Consider the following 22,578-nt stretch of genomic DNA (forward strand, 5'->3'; position numbering starts at 1 on the left):
TGTGGCCTGTATTGGGAAATTGTTTACCTATGGACAATTTTCTGGTTTTAGCCATTGAACGTGGTAGCTTTTTCAAAGTCCCTATTAGTCTCACAGTGGCATCCCTAACCTGTTTCCTCTTTACCCAGCTACACAGTTTGGGGAGACAGCCTGATCTAGCTATTGTCTGGGTGCTTTCCACTGACTTCACCATGCTCAGAGAGATATATGAGATATACCTCATGGTTCAATCTTTGATTGAAATTCACTGACTGTGGATCCTTACAGGGATAGGTATATTTATTCTAAAATCATGAGAAAAACTATTATTGCACACTAAACAAATATTGTGACTCATGAAGGTAGTTTTGTGCACCTAAATTAGTTTTGCCACAACAAAAGATTTGAATACTAATTTTATGACTTTTTCCTTTTTCTTTCATCTGAATTATTTATTTACTTCTTTCTTGTTATTTTATGCTTTGAATGTGCAATGTACATTGTGCTTATAAGATGTATTTAATATATTAATGTTACTACAAAGTGTTGTGACTGCATACTTCAATACAATGTGAAAACTGTGCAAGGGTCTTTTGCATATTAAAAAAGACTTGACAGACGCAGCATACAAATCTGTTAGGATGTTCTACAAATGGAAGAAATACAATAAAAAACATGCAAGGAGGAGAAATTCTCAATAAGGAATTTTCATATATTAAAATGAATATATCCACAGACTCAAAGACTCCTTGCTGCATATTTATTGTGTTTCTTTCATTATTATTATTTCAATGCAGATAACATTGTATGTTTTATGTATTGTATTTACTGTATTTACTTGTATGGGAAATGTGAGCAGTAAAACAATAGGGATAATTGAAGTGGAAACAATTATTCTTTAACTTGTCTATTTGTCCCCAGAATTAGAGTACCCATTTTCTATGATTCTAATCTTATTTTTGTTGTTCAATTTTGTAGGTCCTGACTGACTACCCTGGCTATCCAAGGATTCGAAAAGAAATCCTAGAAAGGGCCCAGTTCTCTCTCAGACCTTAATACAGAAGATTGGAAAATATTAACATTGATCTTCCAAAAGAATCCTTCAAATTAAAATAATTGTAAATGACTGAGGTTATTAGTTACTGTTCTTTATTAAAAAAAACTCAGTTCTGAAATAAACAATGTTTCGCACTTCTGGAATAAAAAGAGATGTTCTTTTGTGTTCAGAACACATTTATTTAGGTTTCTGTAAATTTACAAATATTCATAATTAAAGTTGCTGTATTTCACCACAGTGCGACATTTGCCGTTAATTTCACTTTTAAACTAACACGATTCGGTGAAAAACAGGCTCACTCCCGCCACCTGCTGGCTGTGAGGCAAAACAGCGGACAGTTCGCAAAAAATGGATTTTGGCAGTGTAATGCAAAAATATAACATAACATCACTGTATGTAAATTCATTACTGATTTTAAAAAGAATAAAGAAATTTCATTGTTTATAAAATCATTAAAATATTCTACAATAGTTCCCTCTTCTCACACCTCTCATACTCTATATGAGACTACACACCTGTCTGCTGTTGGTATAGCCTAGGAATCCTCAGGACCCCTCTGGGTGCTAACACCTCTCATCAGCCCTTGATCACTTGCCCAGCCCTGTTTCTTGGCAGCACACTTCATCTCCTTTTAGCCATCCTACACTTGTGATGCCCCTTAGTACAGCCTAAGCTATATTACATATCAGGTATTGCTTGCTCACTGAGTCCCACACATCTGTAAGCCACATCAATTTGTTGCTGCTGAGCACTCCTGAATCCTAGACACAGACTGAAACCTTTTTCCTCCTTTCTGTTCTTAAATGCCTTCCCATTAGTCCAGGGGAGTGATCAATTGCACACAAAGACAATCAGATCTGCTCCTTTACCTCATGTGGAATCTTCCACTGGATGATAATTATGCAATTAGCCCAGTTGTGTATCATTTTACCCTGGGTTATTTTCTGGAAAGTTGCTTTCTCTTAACGCCACCTTTCACTACTTCAGAGATGCATTGACTAGGAAGTGGAACTACTACAGTTGTATCTGGAGTTGTTAGTGCATTTAAAATACTTGTACATATGGATTTGTCTCAACGTCTTACACAAAAGTATAAAGAACAAATAATGAAGAAGATAGGAAGAAGTAGCTTTACAAAAAATCTTAAAATGTCCTGTTACAGTGAGTTATTCTAAAGATGAAGGACTCCTCTCTAAGGGAACAGAATGTCTTACTACACTGAGTAATAATTAATCCTATAACAGTAATGTATCTGTAGTGTAATATAATAACTGATCTTTCTCACAACAGTCTAATCCCAGCTTACATTCCTTATTCTAAGCAACACTGAAGGATCAAAACATTTCATCACATGTGGGCCGGTAAACTGATGCTGTCTTCAATATTACTCCTGCATACTGTATAGCAATACATGTTGTTAAAAAAAATCCATTTTAATGAGACCATTAAAACAACAGAAGTTTTATACAACTCATTTGATATAATAACAAGCATTACGGACAAATTATTATGGACATCGGCATTTTGTTAATTCGTTAGAAAAATAATCAAATGTGCAAATTCTTCACCCTCTAACAATCCATCTATCCATCCATTTTGGAACTGCTTCTTCTAATTCTGCCTGGAAGTCAACCGGGACTGTGGGAGGAAACTGGAGCCCCCAGAGGAAACCTGTGCAAACACAGGGAGAACAGAAACTGCAAAGATAACACTCCACGTCTGGAAATAAACCCAGGATGTCAGCGCTGTGCACACTAATTCCTGGCCACTGAGTCAGCCACCTTGCTGCCCATCTATGGTTTTTTTCTTTTTTTTAAATTTCAATGGCCCCAACGCACATAAAAAAGAATCTAGGATCAATTTAATTGATATACAGCTAGGAAATGTTTTCAATTTTAAAATTGAAAAATAAATTTGCAATTCACCAGTATGCCAATTATTTTGCTGTATTCTACGGTTTAAAAGAATAGCTTTCACTAATGTTAATAAAGACATGAAAGTAAACATGATAGTAACTGTCAAATACCTGGCAATACAGTGTGAAGATTAAAATTTAATTTTGGTGAGAAGTACGCAGCTGAACTAATGGCCAGGTTTGCTTGTGAAAGGCAAATGTGCTGTTTGGTAATCAGCTACACCGAATATACTTTAATTAAAAAAAAAATCTGTGAAAATTCTTGATATTACACTCAAAATGACCAAGAACAGTAACAATTTCACTCTTACCTCTCCGAATCTCTACTGCAGCTGAATTTCCTTTGATATTTGGGCAGTAAAAAGTTTTTTTTTCCCAAAACTATGTTATATCTGTAGTTAGTTTCACATTTTTATAGAAAGTATTACATATTTTCATGCAGTGTGTTCATATTTAATGTATTCATAAATTCCATATCTATACCAAATCCCAACCTATTGTTACAAGACTAGTAAAACCCTCTCAAATTGTAAGCACTGCAAAAGACACTCTGAATTTGGAAAAGCAGTGCTAGTGGGGCTCTTCTGTATCAGTCTAGCTTACTTTCTTATACAATATACAGTATGTAGACAGCTGTGATTCAAGTTGTTAGGCTGACAGGTGTCTGCACCATGCTGCTTAGCCAGGTTGTTAAAATTCATTCCATGTCACTTCAAGAATTGCCTTGAATACTAGAAACAAGTGAACCTGCTCATCACTTCTCATTTGTAATCTTTTTTATGTACCTATGCTGTACATTCACAGGAACATGTTGCCTGTTTGCCTGCAAAGCGCATTTTAAGCACAAAAATGAGAAAATTATCAAATGCATACAACCGAATAAGAGTGTAATAAAAATGATAAACATCGCCGTATGAGAGGAGGCCTGTATATCCTCACTCTACTCTATCGGGATTCTCTTCAAAAACACCTTGAACCACTACTCCAGAAAAGGCTAGATAATTGTTTTAGTTACCACTGGCAAAGTTCAATGCCAAAAATTAAGAACAAATTATGGTTTGTTGTTTACTGTAAATGTCTTGTATGCCATCCCATTCTTTTGAACTCAAACACTGCATAATATGTGTATTTTAGTAGATCTGGTTATCTCTTTGCTAAAAAATAAAGAGATAATGGGAAAAGAACTGGCAGACATTTAGCAACAGGATAAAAAAACATCTGCGGGGATCCCATTACAATTTGCTTAAATTGCGTTTTTTGGCACAACCTTAAACAAAGCTCTGTGTGCTCTTTTCCTAGGACAATATGTGCAAGGACAGACGTACTGGAGAAAAGCAATTCATTTCCATATATATTTGATATAAATAACATCAGCTTTTACTAACTGCATAATAAATCTACTATGCATGTTCACAAATAAGCCTCTAAAGACCTATTTTTCACTAAAATGCACACCATGTATAAAGCTATATTAACCAGTTGCAACTACAGTATTTCAACTTTCAAAGGAATAAAACGTGAATCATTCAAGAATATAAATTATTTTGTGTCAAGTGGTCAAAATAAACTGTTTAAAAATGTCCTTAGATAATCTAAAAAAAACTGCCAGGTTTTGTAAATATATGATAAAGACAAAGGCAGATAAAGTCAGTTTCCACTGGAGTAAATCCTACTTTCCAATCCAGGAAACATATATATATTGAACTGTTATGCTATGAAGTCCTACATTTCTGAATGAAGATGATGCGGCTCTTGGTATTATTGTCCTGCCTTGGTAACTATAATGCTATAGAAATGTTAGCCCTCTATTTTGCTTTGTTTTCTTTTTGCTATTCAAGATGCAAATTGGGTTAAACCATGAGAAAAAATATTTCTCATTTAACATAACGTAACTGCAACATCTTTCAATATCATAATTAAAACTCCCAAGAATAAGAGAATTAAGATTTTCATTTGAGGGATGCGGCAAAAGCAGTTTTTTTTTTTGCTAATTGATTGTTATTTGATTTGCTAGCTGCTATTATATGAATAATATAATACTAATCATTTATTTCTTAACAATCAAAATACATCATATCTCATAACCTGCAACAAAAATATGAAATCCTAAGGACATCTGTTAAGAAAGCAGCTCTAACTAAGAGCATGGAGGCCAGATTGAACAGGAAGTGAATATAATACTCTTGAGATTTGTATTTTTAGCAGCAAGGGATAAACTCCTTCTCAGTCATACATATTAAAAGATTTGTGCCAGATTTACAATGCTGTGTACAGCCAACTCTGTTCACCCTTTCATTTGAAAGTGTAATGAAGTGGCAATTTGAGTGACTGCAACTACTATCAATGTGACTCTCCGTTCACAACACCATGGATGCATATTAAAAAACCTACTAGCAGGTAGTTATGTGAAAAAATAGAAACTGGATTTAGTGTTATGCAGCAGGTAAGAGCCTTCAGCTCCTACAAGTTACTGCTTGTAGTTCGTAAAGGTTGCATACTGTGAAAGTACCAGCCTACCTCTATCATCTGCATCTGCCATGTACTGTAAAAACAGTCTTGACTATCAGGCAAACCGTGAATGCTTGTATTCAAACATTTTTCAGTCGTCAGCATTTCTGCTTCACGGTGCTGGGGCCCTGAGTTCTGTCTCTGGGGTGTATGGAGTTTGTATATTCTCCCTGTGTTTGCATGGGTTTCTTCCTCTGGTTTCCTCCCACAGTACAAAGCCATACTGGCAGGATAATTGGCTTCTGGAAAAACTGGCTCTGGTGTGACTGTTTGTCTGTGTGTGCCCTGTGATTGACTGGCGTCCTGTCCATGGTGTATCCTGCCTTGTGGCCTTTGCTTGCTGGGATAGGCTTCCCTGCGACCCTGAATCAGATGAAATGGCTAGAAAACGGATGGGTGGATAATTGGAATGTAATGTTTTAATGACACATTGGTTAACTCTCCACTGTTGGGTGGGGGCTGTTGTGTTCCATAAGGGGTAATATATGGGAACCATTCCCCCTTAAGCGATGCTGTATCCCGCCAGGGGACAGAACGGGTGGTGGGAGGAACAGATGCTCCCCCAAACTACTGGAGATGGCAGGTGAGGTCATTCTGGAATGCAACAGGATAGGATGAGATGTTTTGTCTTACAAATGCTATTTAAAAACTCAGAAAAACTTTCCCCGAATTCTCCTCCTCATAAGTCTTTCAACTAGGATCCTTCTGAAAGGGGCTCCTCTGTACACACTGTACATAAAGACAGTCACAACCAGATTACCCTGTACAATAACTCATAAACATTGTAATCACGTTGCTTTTTGGATTGGAGTATATAAAGTATTTTATATATAAAAGTTGATTTATACCTCATTATTTTAAATGAATTATTTATCAATTCTAATGATGAGAGATTATGTCGTTCTCGTGTATACTATCTTCTCCTGTCTTCTGTACATTGTTTTTTGCACAGGTCTCTTTGCAATATGGTGAACCATACGATGAGACTAGCTTCTATCACATCTGTGGAGGCACACTAATTTCTATCAATTTTGTCATGACCGCTGGTCACTGCATTCTCAGGTAAGAACACAACATTTAGTTTTACATTCCTCAGAACCTATGTTGCTTATTAACACAGACTAATGAAAACATTGATCTGCTTGGTGTTTTTAGAACACTCCTGATCATTGCTGGTCATCTGTTAATATTCCTGGATTTGTGAGCTATGAAAAAATTGTCTGTTAAGTCGTCTTGATGTTCGTGTCATCATGATGCATCTGAGATGGTGTAGCAGCCAATCCAGCATACTGGAAAAATGAGAATGAAATTAAATTGTTTATGACTATCTTGGTCAAACTCTGTGTGTGCAGAGCTAATGTTCCTTTCCTCAACAGTTTTGACACTATGATGATTGAAGGCTTAGCCATGTCTCTTAAATATATTTACATACTGCATACGTGACTTTTAGGATGTGTGTGATTTTTAGCATCTTCAGGCAAATCCTAATATTCCTAGGCAGTTTCATGTTGGGTAGATTCTGTAAAGACCGGAGATCTTTTGAGCCCAGAAAATGTCCCGCACACAATACTTGAAACGTCCCTTCAAACACTGTGTACTTCACTACAAATTGTGTACAGTTTAGAAAGTGTATTGCGTAAGGGACAACTCAAAGAGTTACGAACAGTAAGTTCATTAGGCGTCATACCTTTGATTTTTCCTTTCTTTTTACAGCCCTCAAAGCACAAACTTCCGGGTTGTTCTGGGAGAATACAACCTTTACATACAAGAAGGCACAGAGATTGTCCTTCCTGTGGAAAGGATTTTTCTGCACCCCCAGTGGACTGGGGATCTTGGCAATGGGTAAGGGCTGTGACCAACTTCCAACTCTGCTCTTATATCATCGTGACCATCCGGGTGCAAGGGTTTTTTTTCACTAAGGCTGTATTGCCGATCAAAAACTATGTTGTAGTTTTTAAAATGATTAAACGGCTTAAAAATGGAAAAACAAAATTATGAAATTAAAAAGAAAATGGCAACGGAAATCTATGTTGTCTAGTGTCTGGATTTTGAAAGTTTCATAGTATTACACTAAAGTCTTATTGTTGAATTCAAATAAGCTTTATTGCCCTTAACGGAATTTGTCTTGCGCATCAAGAGCTCATGCACAAATAACATATACCACAGTAATACAATACAATACAACCACAGTATAACACCAACATTCAACAAGCAGAACTCTTCCAGCACCACAAGATTAAAAAACAAATAATCAGCCTGTATAGACTTTAAAAACAACAATAATAATAAGATAACTTCCTCCAAACAATTATTTTCACTGTTCAAAAACTATATTTTAGGTATAAATGAAGAAAATGTCTCTCTCAGTTTTTATACAGAGGATCTGGTGCCTCTGATCAGAGGGTAGGAGAGCCTATTCTAAAAAGAGAGGATGGGAGGGTTCATCTAAGATTTTATGTGCAAGGTTATCATTAGGATTATAATATACTGTATTATATTATTTTTCAGAAATGATATCGCCCTACTGAAGCTTGCTTCTCCTATCTATGATAATGGTTTTATTGAAATTGCTCAGCTACCAGAGTATGAGCAGTTCCTTCCGAATGGGTATACTTGCTACATCACCGGATGGGGTCTGACTCAGTGTAAGTTTAAAAAAAAACAAGGAGTCTATCCAATTGCCTAATCTTACCCCACACTATGAATTGAAACAAATTGTCCAAGATTGTCTTTGCATTGTTGCTTAAGAAGAACCAAAGAACCTTCAAAAACCATTGAAATCCTAGATTCATTGCAAGAACATCCCTTCTTAATCAACACTTTCCAAAAACGAAGTGGTGTAACATGAAGACATTTCATCTCTGCCGTCCTGCATGAATCTCGGCATTAAGAACTTTTAGGATTTTGAAAATCACCAAGATGAGACCTTCAGCTCAGGCCGCACAGCCTTTTTGCTAGTTTTGCACGTTTCATTGTCTCAGATTCTGTTTCTCCCTCTCAGCTGGAGGCAGCTCCCCTGCTATTCTGCAGGAAGCCCCTCTCCCCATTGTGGAGCACTCCATCTGCTCCAGGAGCGACTGGTGGGGTAGCCTAGCTAAGGAAACCATGCTGTGTGCAGGAGGAGATGGAAATATTGCTGGCTGCCAGGTAGACCCAACCTAGCTTTCCATGTTTAATGTGCCGAGCCCAGTATTTTCAGTTCTTCATCTCTGTGCTTGCTGGCCACAACCTCCATATTTTTAAAACCAGTTACCATCATGTACTCTAAAACCTACATCCCCCTTGAAAATATTAGACTTGTCTCTAGTGGGTCAGATTCATGAGAAGGTGACAGTGGTCTGATTTTCACCCCCCTGGTACAGGGTGATTCAGGTGGGCCCCTGAACTGCTACATGAACGGGTACTGGCAGGTTCATGGCGTCGTTAGTTATGGACCCTCTGGGATGTGCAACGCCTACAAGAAGCCCACCGTCTTCACTCGCGTTTCCTCATACCTTGGATGGATCTCCAGTGTAAGTGTTGATTCACTGAAACACAATGCTCATCATTTTTTTTTAATACAAATTCCTTGCCGTGTGTGGAAGTTTTATTGGGTAGCATGGCCGGGGGTTTCCACATGAACCGTAACCTTATCTTTCCATAACTGCTAACAGTCTCAACCCAGATCACAGTGGCAATTACCTCTCTCAATCAATTCCGGTAGGCCAGGTGCGCTCATTTAGCCTCTTCTTACTTACCAGCATTCCGACCTGGAAATCGACCGAGGCTGCTATCATAACCTAATCCCGCTATGCTCACTGCTTCATAATCTTGAGGGCTCTGTGAAAAAGGCAACCTTCACTATCTCAGGAACCGCTTTTATAAGGAGTGGAATTCACCAGGTGCAGCCAATTCTGTGATTTCCTTGTGAGAATCTGAAGAATGTGGCTTTCCTGAATACAATGACTCCACCCCTTGATGACTCACCCGTGCTTCAACCACAGCTTCGCTACACAGTGTCGTTGTACACGGAAGTGCACATTTTCTTAGCATAATGTTTATACTATCCATGATATAATACTTTATAACTAAAGGTCAATGTGAAGGAAAAACGGTTATAGGCCTGTGCCACTCTCCGAAAAAAAGGGGCTTTTAAAGTCACAAAAAGTTAAAGATAATTCATTTATTTAATTTTTTACTGGGCTAGAGAGCTTGCAATTTACATGTAAAATCTTGGCAATCATTTTAATCTATTTTTTCTCATTTGCAGATCATTAGATACACTTAGAAAAGAAGAGAAGCCGTCCTTCGTTATGAAAAAAAATCATTAAATGTCATTAATTATAAAAAAAACTCATTTGAGATTAATGTGTTTTGTTGCCTTTTTATGTTTCTGTTCTTTGCAAATATAGTGTTAGATGAAAGGCATGGCTCAGGGTAGGGTAATTCACAACCAAAAGATAAACATATCAATTAAAAAGTGGTATGAAACAAAATCTGAAATTCTTTTGGGAATGTTACTTATCAACTGGTACATGAAGCCCTTAACACTGCCCGCACTGAAGGTATTTTGCATTTCTTTGAACAAGAAAATTAAATTAAATATAATAAGAAAAGAAAATTACTCTGGGGTTTAAATAGGAAAATCCTGTGAGAAAAGTGTACCTTTCTTTGTTATCTCTCATAAAACCAGAAAATAAATATGCTACATTAACATTAAAGACTAATATTTAACTGCTGCCATCCTAAGGAATACAATAAAATGCTTACCTGCAGTGTTTTTGTCCCAAAATTATGGTATTTGTACTGTAATATTACATCAAGTACATTGTTTTTACTTGTAGTTTGTGTTACATCACATATAGATCAACAAATTACTAAAAAATGGAAGTATGAACTGCTCTAAAAACATCATTACCTGCAGTCACAGCTGAAGATGTGCTGAAACTCCTCTGGATGTTTTCCTCTCCTTCATATTCACAAGTTTAGTTGTGGTTTTATTGTTAAATACAATACAGATCTGTAAAGAAATCTTTGCCAAACTCTTGTGAAGTGCACTATAGCAAATAAAAGACTGATTGAAACACAGGTAGTGATAGTACTTTGAGCAGCAAGGAGTGATATAGAGATATAGAAATGTTCCCAGAACTGTGTTTTTTCCACTTTTAATTTAACAAAATTCAGTGGAAGTGAAGTGGGACTACGGTACATGGTATTGATTTTCTTTTCCTTGAAAAACTACAAACGTGTAATACATTTTTTTTCTTGATATTGCTTTTAGTTGTGCCTGCATGTGGTCAAGGTGATCATACTTCCAAGAAATGAAGCTGTGAGGGGTTTATTAAAATGAAATGAGTGCATAACATAAGAAAACACATAAATAATCTAGTCCTAACAGGTTTCATTTGTTAATCTTGTGGGAATTCAAGTGTTGCAGTGAAAGAGGTGAGGACAAATAACTGCGCGAGGAATGGTTCCGTGATAGTTTGTAAGTGTAAGAATGGGGTGTTCCTGTAAGTATGTTGTGAAGAGTAGAAAAAACAGGGGTTTAAATGTCATTTCCAACAGTGTGCTGCTCTGCGCTATCATGAGTTTATGCTTTTTCACTGGCTTCACTCATTCAATGGATCACAGCCAACAGTAAAGACTGAAGAAGAAACTGAAACACTAGTGACACACCACTGAAGTTCCTTTCAGAACACTGGAAGTCATTCTCCGATTGAGTGTTATTTGCTGTATATACATATCACATTTTGTTTATCTTGAGATATTTAAAGACTGCTCTTTCATGACAAGAACTCCGGTCAAGGTTATGTTCACGCTGAAGTCAGTCTCATGGCACATCGCCACAAATCACTAACTATATAATGGAAACCACAAGCGAAATGTTACACTCAAAGATCAAAAAATGTGGTGCCTTCTGCCTCTGCTACTTCTCGGTAAGTCACCTGAAGAACTCTTTATGACATCAGAAAGATTTGTAAAACATCACAATTGATTGTGTATGTCCATGTCCATGTCTATATAAAATGAAGTCTGGTTGAAGAGCAGACTTCATTTTATATAGGTAAAGATTGTAGCGCTCACACGGAGCAATTCATAGAGACTTTTCTAAATATAATGACTCTGTAATCTCCTCCAGGTTCTGTAGGTGCAGATCCACCTCATAATGACTTTACTATCATCAACAAGCCAAAAACAGAGAGAGTCGTTGGAGGTGATGTAGCCAGACCTAACAGCTGGCCTTGGCAGGTAATTTTAATCATTGCATTTTGGGGAATGCTGCAATACTTTCATACAGTTGCTTACTATTTTATTCCCTGTTGATTACTGGTAAGATAATCCTTACCTATCCTCCTTCATAGCAGCAGATTTTTGCATCTGTGGATACCATCTTTAGGGACCATATTCATAGCACATATCATTTTTATGCACCTAAACATGTCATGGTGTAACTTACGCGAAGGTCATGCCAAAGCAGTCCAAATAAACATACAAGGGAAATTTCCTCCTTCAAAAAAAAAGGAAATAATACAGAATAGAAAGGCTAAATGCCATGCAAACATTAAAGCTGTTCTTACAGGATTCTCATTTCCTCACTCTAACGTTTTTTGGAAAGATGTGCCACAATCGGACATTTTATTGTTTCCTTTCCAGATCTCCCTGCAGTACACCTACCCCAATGCAGGAGGCTGGGGTGTTACATGTGGAGGCACCCTGATCACTCTCCGCTGGGTCATGACAGCGGCACACTGTGTGGATTTGTAAGTTTAAACAAGCATTGCATTGATGAAGTGGAGTGGACACTTAGCCCAACTACACTGCTGTACTCTACCGTGGTACTAGTTCACTGTCAAAGACAAAAGGACCTCTTACAATATTCCTTCATGTCCGGTACGACTGAGAAGCTTGTGACATGATTCTCCTCTATCTGTATTAATGTGGCTCTGTTTTCCAGTGATGACGGGTCCATCTACAGAGTAGCTCTGGGAGAGCACAATCTCTATGTGGAGGAAGGGACTGAGTATTACAGAGATGTTGATCAAATCATCATACATGAGAAATGGGATGGCTCTCTAGCTAGAGGGTAGGTGTTAATGAATAATGCAGGTTTCATACCATTGAAAATGTAATCACATTTCAGGTATTGTATTTGTGAATATGAAATCTAAGTCAATTTTAACTTTATGCATTTTATGAAATGTATCACAGAAATTATTTTACATAATTCTTCTAGAATTATATGATTATAAAACATCAATTCTAAATAAAAAATGCCATTATAATAATATACTCAAAGGTATTTTTTTTATTGTGTCTCTATCACTGCATTTTTTGCAAGTTTGATTTTTCCACATATGATCATCATCATCATCAGAGGTTCCCTGTGACCCTCAAATGGATAAAGTGATTAGAAAATGGATGGTTGGATAACCTGCAATAGCCATCCATTCTAAATTTTATTTCCATCTCAAGCAGTTATATTGCCTTACCACATACAAAATGGGCCATTACAATGTAATCTAAAGTGGGCACAGCTGGCAGTACTCCTGTTTCCTTGTTTTGTTTTTCATATAGGTATGACATCGCCCTGCTTCACTTGGCTGTACCTGCCTATGTCAGTGCCTATGTAAAGACTGCAACTCTGCCTCCTGCTGGAGCAATCCTCCCCAGTGGATACCCCTGCTATATCACAGGCTGGGGCCTGACTGAAGGTGCCTCCATTAAACCAGCATTACTGCTCCATCTGTCATTTCAAACGTGCATGTCACAATCCTAAATATTGTTACAAATTCTAGCTTTAACATCCCTAAATACTGAAAGCAAATATCATCGATAATGTCATAAAGGAAATTGCGAGAATAGTATGTGAAGAGGGCATCACAGTTTTGGAGGTGTTTCTAAAAAACTACTTAAGAGTCTCGTGCAAACATATAGTCAAAGTCCTCAGCAGTCACACTGCAAGTGACACTCCAGCTTCAGACCAGCTGAATGATACAGCCCTGCTCCATACAATTTATAATTAAAAAAGTATAGTTTTTATAGTTTTTAAAACTGTAAGGTATTGCGCCCTTAACACTCCAATCCTAAAAAAAAACTAACACAAACTGAGTGAGCTGTAAATTTTCTGTCACAAGCAAGATCTCAGTCATCCCCTTGCTTCTGTATGTTACACAGACAGAGGAAGTCCTTCTCCCGTTTTGCTCCAGGCTCTTCTCCCAGTCGTTGACATCCCCACGTGTGCTACCCGGGAATACTGGGATTACTACGCAAAGAATAACATGATCTGTGCAGGAGGAGATGGAAATCTGGCTGGATGCCAAGTAAGGAGGCGCAGACTTTCACAATAGCCTAGTTTCTAAATGTCTTGAAAACTCGTTCTTTCAAGCGTGCATTTACGATGTAAAATTAAATTAGGAATAAAGGACACTATTTAAGGTGCTCCTTATTTGTGTTAGGAATTTAATGCACATCCGACTTTATAACCACGAAAGATGAACTGCGACTTTTCTCACCCAGGGCGACTCTGGGGGACCGCTGAATTGTCAGGTGAACGGAGTCTGGCAGGTTCACGGTATTGTGAGTTTTGGGCCTTATATCTGTAATCTCTACAAGAAACCGACAGTCTTCAGCAGAGTTTCCGATTACATCGAATGGATCCAAAATGTGAGTCTGGTGTGGTGTTTTCATTGCATTTCAGTAACAGTAGCATATTATTCATTTAACTTTTGTCAATAATCTGAGAAAATGATTTTGGAAATGTGCAATGTTTTAGTTATTTATTTTTATTGTATCAAGATCTTTTTACCACGATATCCTATTGTGTTTTTCACTCTTAATTGTTCTGTGTGTTTGCTCCAGTTTTTGCTTTCTTGCTACATTTATTGCGACATAGCCCCTTTGTCATTTACGTTTTATTGTAAGGTAGACATGCCCTAAGTTAAAGTGCATCAATTTTTGTGAGCACTCAATAGTTATTAGAAATATATTCAAGCCATGAAAATAAAGATTATACCGTATTTGATCATTCACTAATGTAGAAAGTCATGCAAAACAAACAAACGTAATGGTAACGTAACGTAATGTTAGCGTTCTCATTACGTTATGTTACAGTCTATCATGAAAACTGCTAAACTGGGTCTAGTGACTCAAATATAACATGCTGTATGTCATTTATGCCTAATCTTTTACACTTACCAGGATTTTGTTTTTCTATTTACAGACAATGGAAATGAATGGAGGCGCCTAACTGTTTTGGGACTGAAGTTGAATAAAAAAACAATAAACATTCTTCATTAAACTCCTGTGTAATCGTCAATCTAATTAATACAGAATATCTGTGAGGAAATTATGTTATATGTATTGCTAAATGCATTGTCGAAACTTATTTTCCATTAGCAAAACCAGAATCATACGGTTGAATTTTGAAAGAGACAACGTTAATCTTTGCATTCTAAAATTCAAGCCTTTAGTTTGTGCAAATGTCGTGTAATTACGATATTTAAGTATCAACACGTAGTTCGTTAAAAACAGCACGTTTTTATGAGATATTATTCCGTAAAAGAAAGTTTTCCAATCTGATTTTTACGTTGAAACTCTTTATTTTACAAAACATTCGAATTTTTCTGATTTTAATATTCCTCATATACATCTCTAATAATACCACTAGAGGGAGACTTTTCCACATATAATGCACAACTTTTTGGCAGATGTAGCCTTGTCTCTGGTTTAGTTAGCTTGAGGGAGGGTTTTTCAGGCTGAATGGTTTTTGGTATTCGAATAATCATATTTATATAACATATACAGTGTTCTTCATCAGTTCAAGAATGAATCTCAATGAGAATATTTTTTTCCACAGTTGTTGTCTTTGAAAAATATTACAGCTGTTGAAAAGATTATGGGCAAGATTACGGGCAAAATACATAAATAGACTGATGTAATTATCAGTCTCAAAATGTATAATATACTGAAATGGACAGGTACAATTAGATCATGGTTTAGGATGTTCATTATTGGAAAACTACAGGAAAAAATATATGAAAAATACCACAGCCCAGTCTAAACTGAAACTTTCATTCACCGACTAACTGCAAATTAAACACTCAATTTAGGGTTACTTTTTGGAAACAGCCCCTTGCAAAACCCGTCATCAAATACTAGGTTTACAGTTAGGCAGATGAGTCAAAGTCTAATTTGGTTTATACCTATTTTTTCCATCTTTCCACAGTTAGCACCCGTCTCTGAATATGTCCACATTAAGTATTTAACAACTAAGATACGCTATTATTTACGGATAGAAACCCCACAGATCAGAACTTACTGAGCATCACTTACAACATTAACCCCTTTAAAGACATAAGAAAAATTGGTTTCAATATTAGTCTAGGATACAATGTTAGAAGCATCAGAAATCCTGAAACAAGATGCTACAGAAAATGGATTCTGTAAGATTATAAATGCAAGACTGTCTTTGTGATAGGACGATGTATTAAACAGAACTGATGGAAATTATCCAGAAAAGTAAGACTATTGGAGGCATGGTGTAACGGGAGCCAGTCCTGACAACCGTGTAGTGTGTAGTTTAGGACACTATGCAGATGGTATAATCCAGAAGAGACTGGAGAAGGACATTAGGGAAAACACAGTGAGGAATAAACGGGATGACGAACAGGGGGCGGTGCCGACGGTGATCTGGGCGCAAGGGGGGAGTGCAGGCGAACGAGTCCAAAAGGGGAAGTCCAAAGTGGGAAACTAGGGCGCAGTCCAGGGTCCGGGTACTGGGAGATCCATCCAAAGAGCAAGGTTAAAACCAGGGACAGGGACAGGAACAGGAGATTAAAAACAAGCCATTACGAGGCCAGAAACTCCGAGGCCTGGACTCAGCTGGACTCAGTGGTGAAGCCTATGCCGTCTGGTCTCTCCTGGACCCGCTGGTAGGCGGCCTTCCAGGCATCCATCTTCCAATATAGAGTCCTGAGCGCCTTGAGCACCGGGTTTAAATAATAATCAGGAAACAATGAACAGGTGTATGTAATAAAGTAGAAACAATATGAAAACTGTAGGAGCGCCCTCTAGAGGAGGGAGACGACCGTGACAAGTGGTTAGCATTGTTGCCTCACAGAAATGGGGCCTGGGTTCAATTCTGGGGGTGCTATCTGTGTGGAATTTGTATGTTCTCCTTGTGTTTGTGTGGGTTTCCTCCTACAGTCCAAAGGCATGCTGGTAGGTTGATTGTCTTCTGTAAAACTGGCCCTGGTGTGAGTGTGTGCATGATTATGTTTGTGTGTGCCTAGTGATGGACTGGCATCCTGTCCAGGATGCCTCTTGCTTTGCTCATGTTGCTCCAACCGTATTCTCCCTCAATGCTGTACTGGATAAAGTGCTTTAGAAAAAAGATGGATTGAATAAGATTATTCCTTATTCTCAGAAAAACACTGATGAATAAATACATTAGAAAACAGATTCTTAATTAGGTAAAATTAAAAGATACCAGGCATTTCTTTATATTTGAAAACACTGAAATCAATGGAGACTACCTGTCTTACTGTCCCATATGTTACTGTCAACTCTTACATATTATAAAGTGAATAAACATCCAAAACAGTAATGCTAAGCACACATACTACCATAGCCTACCTCCCAAGACCACATGAGCACCATGAGTACAAGGGACATAGGAAAGAAATTAGGTTAAAGCTCTTCATTCTTTACAAAAGGGAATATTCATAACTTCATGACTCACTTCTTCTCTAACAACATCTTATGAGCTTTGTGGAAAGTTCAAGTTCATGTTGTATTGCCATGGAAACCATGCTTATCTGTTTTGTCACCACCACTCTAGTTTGTGTTTCTCACACTCAGACCGCAGGGGCGGTGTACTCAAATTTCTTTTCAATTATTTAGTTTGGAAAGTAGAATAGTTTGTAGTGGGCTACCATAAATTACTAGAATAATAGAGTGTAATAAAACACTGTCTTATTAAGTCCATAATACATAATTTTCTGTTCCAGCCATTAGTCAGTGTTGTATGTTGTTTACTTTGCAACACAGGTTTGTACTGAATTTTACATGGTATCTTCAAAAGGAGGAGATACTTTATGCAAATTTATATTGTTTTTTTTAATTAAAAACTGAAAGAAGAACAGTTTATCAAGGAATGTTTTTCAAAGGTTAGTATCTTGCAGAATCAATGTTTTAAGCAAAAAATAATACTGAAAAGCTCCCCTCACTTGATCTGTCAAACTGTAATAATGGCAGAATGAGACAACAAATATAAAGGTATAGCATGCTTAGTGCTTAGGTTTATAACTCTGTTGGGTGAGGAAATGACAGTGCTCCTCAAAGATCACTGCTGTCTCCTCACTCCAAAACCATATCCAAAACACCAAAGGAGATTTTGAACAAATTGGTCTGCCTGCGGTTTCACCAGGACTGAGCAGAACTTCTGTGTAGCGTAGAACAAATGAAAAACTGTACTATGCAGGCTTGAGCTTGTTTGATCAAGTTGATTTGGATACACAGTACAGTAGGAGCACATACTGTACAAAGTGGGTGACAGAACACAAGTCAGTGAACAGGTGGCAGCACTAGCAGCTAGCAGAGGCAGCACGACCGACAAGCAGCGGTGCCCCCGGAGAAAGTGGCCTGACGTGAAACCAGGAAAAGAGCTACCACTTGCTTATGTTTGCTAGGGGGGATGGATGAGCATGTGTTTTAGTAGCAACACTAAAAGAAGAAGGAATATCAGCTATGTATACAGCTGGAAACATTTGGAGAGGGAAGGGCCAAGGGCTGGACCGCATCCGTTGGACACCAGCCAAGGGCAGTGGTAAATGCAGAGAGAATTTGTTGCTGTAGTTGTCAAGGCATGAGCACTAGGTACAGCTTGTGCTGTGAACCTGGTGGCCTGGATCTGGTGCAAACTGACACGTGCTCGTGCTCTCACACCTACAGGTTAGAGTAGGGGTCAACAACTGAGGGCTCCTGTGGGGATGGCCAAAGAAAGGATTTGGGAGAGGTGTAAGATGAAACAACAGATATATGCTGGTTCCATAGGTGCTGTGAGTTGGACACTTGACCAGAAATGCAGAGGAAAGGGGGAAGAAAGGAGTAAAGGAGAGTAAAAGGTGGGACAGAAGCACTTCAGCTGTGGCGGAAGAGGCAAGAAAACAACTCTAGTACTGGAGAAACACAATGAAGGTAAAGTACTAACAACGCCAAGAATGAAGCACATCCATCTGTGACAAACCAAAACACTGAGTGCGAAATGAATATGAAATCCTTAATGTGAAAACTTCACAAATATGGAAAATCTGATTTTAAGAAACTTTTTATTAAACCAAGTTCATGTCAACAATTTGTAGACTAAACATTCCATTACTGTGAACAAAGATATTACCTCTGTTGACAAAGTCAAATTCAAAAGCAGGTGAATATAACACCAAAAACTTCCCCACTTAATTTACTGCAACATTTAAAATCTTTGTAAAAGGAGATGTCTTAACACCAAGGGAAACTTCTGTGTAAATCATAACTGATAAAAAACATTTGTTATGTATAAAATAAACTAAGATGTAGGCACTTCTTAATAAATCTAAAGGATTTCATTGTCAAAAATGCAACTTTCTTTCATTGTGCATCTTAAAAAACTGCCATTAGGATTGTAATCATTTGAGAAGCTAATGGTTATCAATTTAGTTTGCAAATCCACATAGATCTTGTTTTAGTATACATGACTGAGAGAGAGAATAGCAGTACATATGGTGCAGATTTAAAATAGTGTAATCTATTAGCAAGAGCTGCGTTGATAAGATAAGATTGTCTTCTTGCTTCCTGCAGATATATGGTGTAATCGTCCTGTTAAGATTTATACACTATCACAGGTGAGATTTGCTTAATATAGAGAATGGAGAGGCAAAATTTCCTGTTTATGGAAATTTAAGCATTTAAAGTTGTTCCCAGCATATGCACTTGTACTGGGAACAAATTACAAAGTATTATGAGAAAATCTCAGAGTACAGTCATCTTTTTAAGGTAATACACCAAAAAATATATTTAAACAAGTAGAGCATACTATACTAAGAAAGTACTGAAAATTAGACCTTCTTATAAATGAGTATACTGGACTCACTGTTTTTACACTCAGCCAGGATGGTTTACGAACCAAAACTGAAAACAATTTTAGAACTGAATTCTGAAAGAGAGGAAGAATAATAAGTTTAATATAATTGAAACCTTCAATTATGTAAAGATGTTTGCTTTGGCCACAAACGTCTACAAGTGATAGCGCCCTATGATTTCAAAGAAATTGGCAAAAATGGTCCGGACTGTAGGTGAGTACTGCACCTTGCTATTCAGTAGATTGGTCAAATCCTAATGACGACAAAACAAGCCAACTAATATAACTGGAGAGTGTACTTCCTAATTTGGCTTTAATTTGTTTGGCTGAGGAAATGACCGCACTGGCCGAAAGATTGGCAGGGTCACAACCCCTACTAATTTTCTTGCTTGTCAATATTCTGTATCATGTTTGCAGTATTTTGGTTAACACCTGAAGAATTGAATTGAAACCTGATACTAAATAAGTTTGAATATAAAATTGTTCAATCTTGTTAATTCAGCTTGGGCAAGGTCACAGTTTTTGTTTAAATGTGTGCTTTTATGCATCTCCCCAATTTAATATATTGTATAGAGGTGATAACAAGTAATTATCTGAGTCCATGCCTGATCTCAGATTCTGCTCTTTTTTCACAGAACACAAAATCAGAGAAAGTCCTAGATTTTTACAGTTTGGCTTTAGTATTGAGTTAGATGACACAATTCAAACAGAATGTATTTTTCTCATCCCTGTTGTTATTCCCATGGATACAAACAAGTAAAATTGATCTTATTTTAAAAGATGAAAAATCAAGTCAAATAGTCTTACAGTTCAGTAGAGCAGTACATCTTTACATAATGTATGATGGTAGTACTGTGTGTAACTGAAAGACATCATATATTGTTTCGAAACTGTGCCGCATTAACAGAAATAGCAATCCAAGTTTTATGATCTCTTCTTCCAGGAGACATGCTAACTGCTTTGCTTTAATTCATTAGCATTTAAAAATGCTTTGGAAAGCCTCAGTTGCCATGGGAACAGACAGCTGCTCTAGAAATAGTACAGAATTTATCTTAATACCACTGACCATCCCTATTTCAGATACAAATTTGCAAGGTAAAAAGGAAGGCTGCTTTTCTTTTATTAATTGCACCTCGATAAAGAATCTATATACTATCCCCAGCACATCATGAAAAGGGGCTGCTGGCAAGTAATGGCTGCCCTGCATCATCCCCATGGAAAGATAACTTCATTGGCGGTTGAAGCAGGTGACATCCTGTTTGTGAAGTTCCTGGGATCTTCTGGGATGAAAAGCATTATACCAATGCAGGGAATTATTAACATTATCCCACTTGATTTCAGGTAGGACTACCTGGCCACAGGGTTTAAGACTTGGGAACCCCTTTAATAAGCCAATGGCTGCTATGGTAGAATGGTGAGAAATATTTGGAAATACCTATCTGAAGCCTATTTCGTATACCCAAGGGAGCTGACAATTGGTGGAAATTAGGTTACTCCCACTCTTTCTCTCAAAACTCTCCCAAAACGTGAACATTTCTGTGTACATCTATTTCAGCTTCATTCTGTCCCCCACCACGGCTTAAAAATAATGAAGACTAAAAGACTAAATTGCAATCTGTACTTAATTGTAAGCAAAACCTTTCAGCTGAATCTTTATGGAGTCATTTGTATAAACAGGCACCTAATATATTTTAATAATGTTTTGTGCTTTCCGTTCCATTTGTACCCATCCAATTTGGAATTACCAGCTGTGCCATTTGAGCTCACAGCCACGACACCTGTACCAGATGGAGAATGAAGAGGTGAAGACAGGCTCCTCCAACTTACCTATGCTTTGAGCTATTCACTTTTTGACATGCTTACAGGATCTGCAGTGACATAGCCAAAGGTTTAACATAGATTGTGAAAAAGATGCATCCCTACTGTTACCTTGAGCCCGTAAGCACCCAGGATGTTCTAGTGGCGCTTGGCTTTCAGGGAAAAGATAGCTGACAAATCCTAACCTATATGTGGTGACTCTGAGCCTGTTGTGTGCCAACACTTAGGGAATGTAAGTCACAGCTAACTCGTGAAATGATCCCAGAGTCAGCTATTATATATTCTGAAAAGAATGAATTGAAAGATCACAGTTCAGGCTTACTGACCTGATGAGCTCAAAGACTTTTATCAGGAGTTGAAAACACTAAGCTTAAGTGAATTAGAAGATACAGGATTTTCCCATTTGAGTGGTGGTGCAGTTTCTGGCTGTCCTATAGCATTAACCAATGGAACAGTTTTACGTTATAACTCGCAGTACTCAGGACAGAGCAGGGGTCACCTGACCCCTGGAAAGTGCCAGAAAACACCTGACACTGGGAGCTGGAAGAGGTTAGCTGAGCCTGTGAAGTCAGAGAGGTCACCTGATGGTGTGACGCAACAGTGGTCAGCTGTTCACAGGATCTAGTTAACTGAACCAGACACAATGTAGACTTCACCTGACAGACATGATAGAAGTCACTTGACCCTGGGGAAGTGGCAGGGGTAACCTGACCCCAGGACCAGGCGGTTTACCCCAAAATACGGCAGATGTAGCCTAACTCCAAAACGTAGCAGAGATTATGAGACCAAAGTGCACAACGGAGGTTACCTGACCCCAGTATGCAACAGAGGTCACATGAGCCCAGGTGTGGGAGAGTTCACTTGACTCAGGGAAAGGGCAGCGGTCACAGAACTTAAGAGACCCCAGTGCCCGACACGTGTCACCTGACTCCAGGATGCAGCACAGGTCATTTCAGCCCCAGGACACAAGAGTGATCCACTGACCCCAGTACATGACATTCCTTGTCCCTGGAAAGTTGCAGAGGTTAACTGAACCAGGGTTTCTACAAAAGTCATCTAACCCCAGAATGCAGCTGAGGTCACCTGATCTGGGCTCAAGGGGGGAGATGTCCACTGTTTCATTCTGGGGTCAGGAGACCTCTGTCACCTGCCCCCTAAGATTAAGATTTTTTCATTCGATATAAAGAGAGTTATTAGTTACAA

General features: G+C 37.9%; 3 protein-coding genes across 3 annotated transcripts in view; all 3 read left to right on the forward strand.

Annotated features, from left to right (window-relative positions):
• Positions 1–1,060, forward strand: part of ttc21a (tetratricopeptide repeat domain 21A) — a 29,668-nt gene extending 28,608 nt beyond the window's left edge. Inside the window, exon 29 of the mRNA XM_088918137.1 lies at positions 958–1,060. Within this exon, the coding sequence (XP_088774263.1) occupies positions 958–1,035 (78 nt within the window). The 3' untranslated portion in view covers positions 1,036–1,060. The remainder of the gene's footprint in view (positions 1–957) is intronic.
• Positions 1,061–4,691: 3,631 nt separating this feature from the next.
• LOC148832707 (elastase-1-like) lies at positions 4,692–9,786 on the forward strand. Its single transcript, XM_088919011.1, has 8 exons — positions 4,692–4,725; positions 5,936–6,042; positions 6,412–6,521; positions 7,173–7,301; positions 7,968–8,104; positions 8,461–8,606; positions 8,822–8,971; positions 9,709–9,786. The coding sequence occupies exons 1-8, from the start codon at positions 4,692–4,694 to the stop codon at positions 9,724–9,726; spliced, it is 831 nt and encodes a 276-aa protein (XP_088775137.1). The 3' UTR covers positions 9,727–9,786.
• A 1,560-nt stretch (positions 9,787–11,346) lies between these two features.
• LOC148832708 (elastase-1-like) lies at positions 11,347–14,739 on the forward strand. The gene is made up of 8 exons (XM_088919023.1): positions 11,347–11,377; positions 11,581–11,690; positions 12,096–12,202; positions 12,397–12,525; positions 13,017–13,153; positions 13,617–13,762; positions 13,959–14,105; positions 14,662–14,739. Exons 1-8 carry the CDS (start codon positions 11,347–11,349, stop codon positions 14,686–14,688), a joined length of 834 nt encoding a protein of 277 aa, XP_088775149.1. The 3' UTR covers positions 14,689–14,739.
• Positions 14,740–22,578: the final 7,839 nt, after the last annotated feature.

The sequence above is a fragment of the Atractosteus spatula genome, chromosome 6 (genome assembly GCF_055471065.1).
Source record: "Atractosteus spatula isolate fAtrSpa1 chromosome 6, fAtrSpa1.hap1, whole genome shotgun sequence".
In the NCBI taxonomy this organism is placed as follows: Eukaryota; Metazoa; Chordata; class Actinopteri; order Semionotiformes; family Lepisosteidae; genus Atractosteus; species Atractosteus spatula.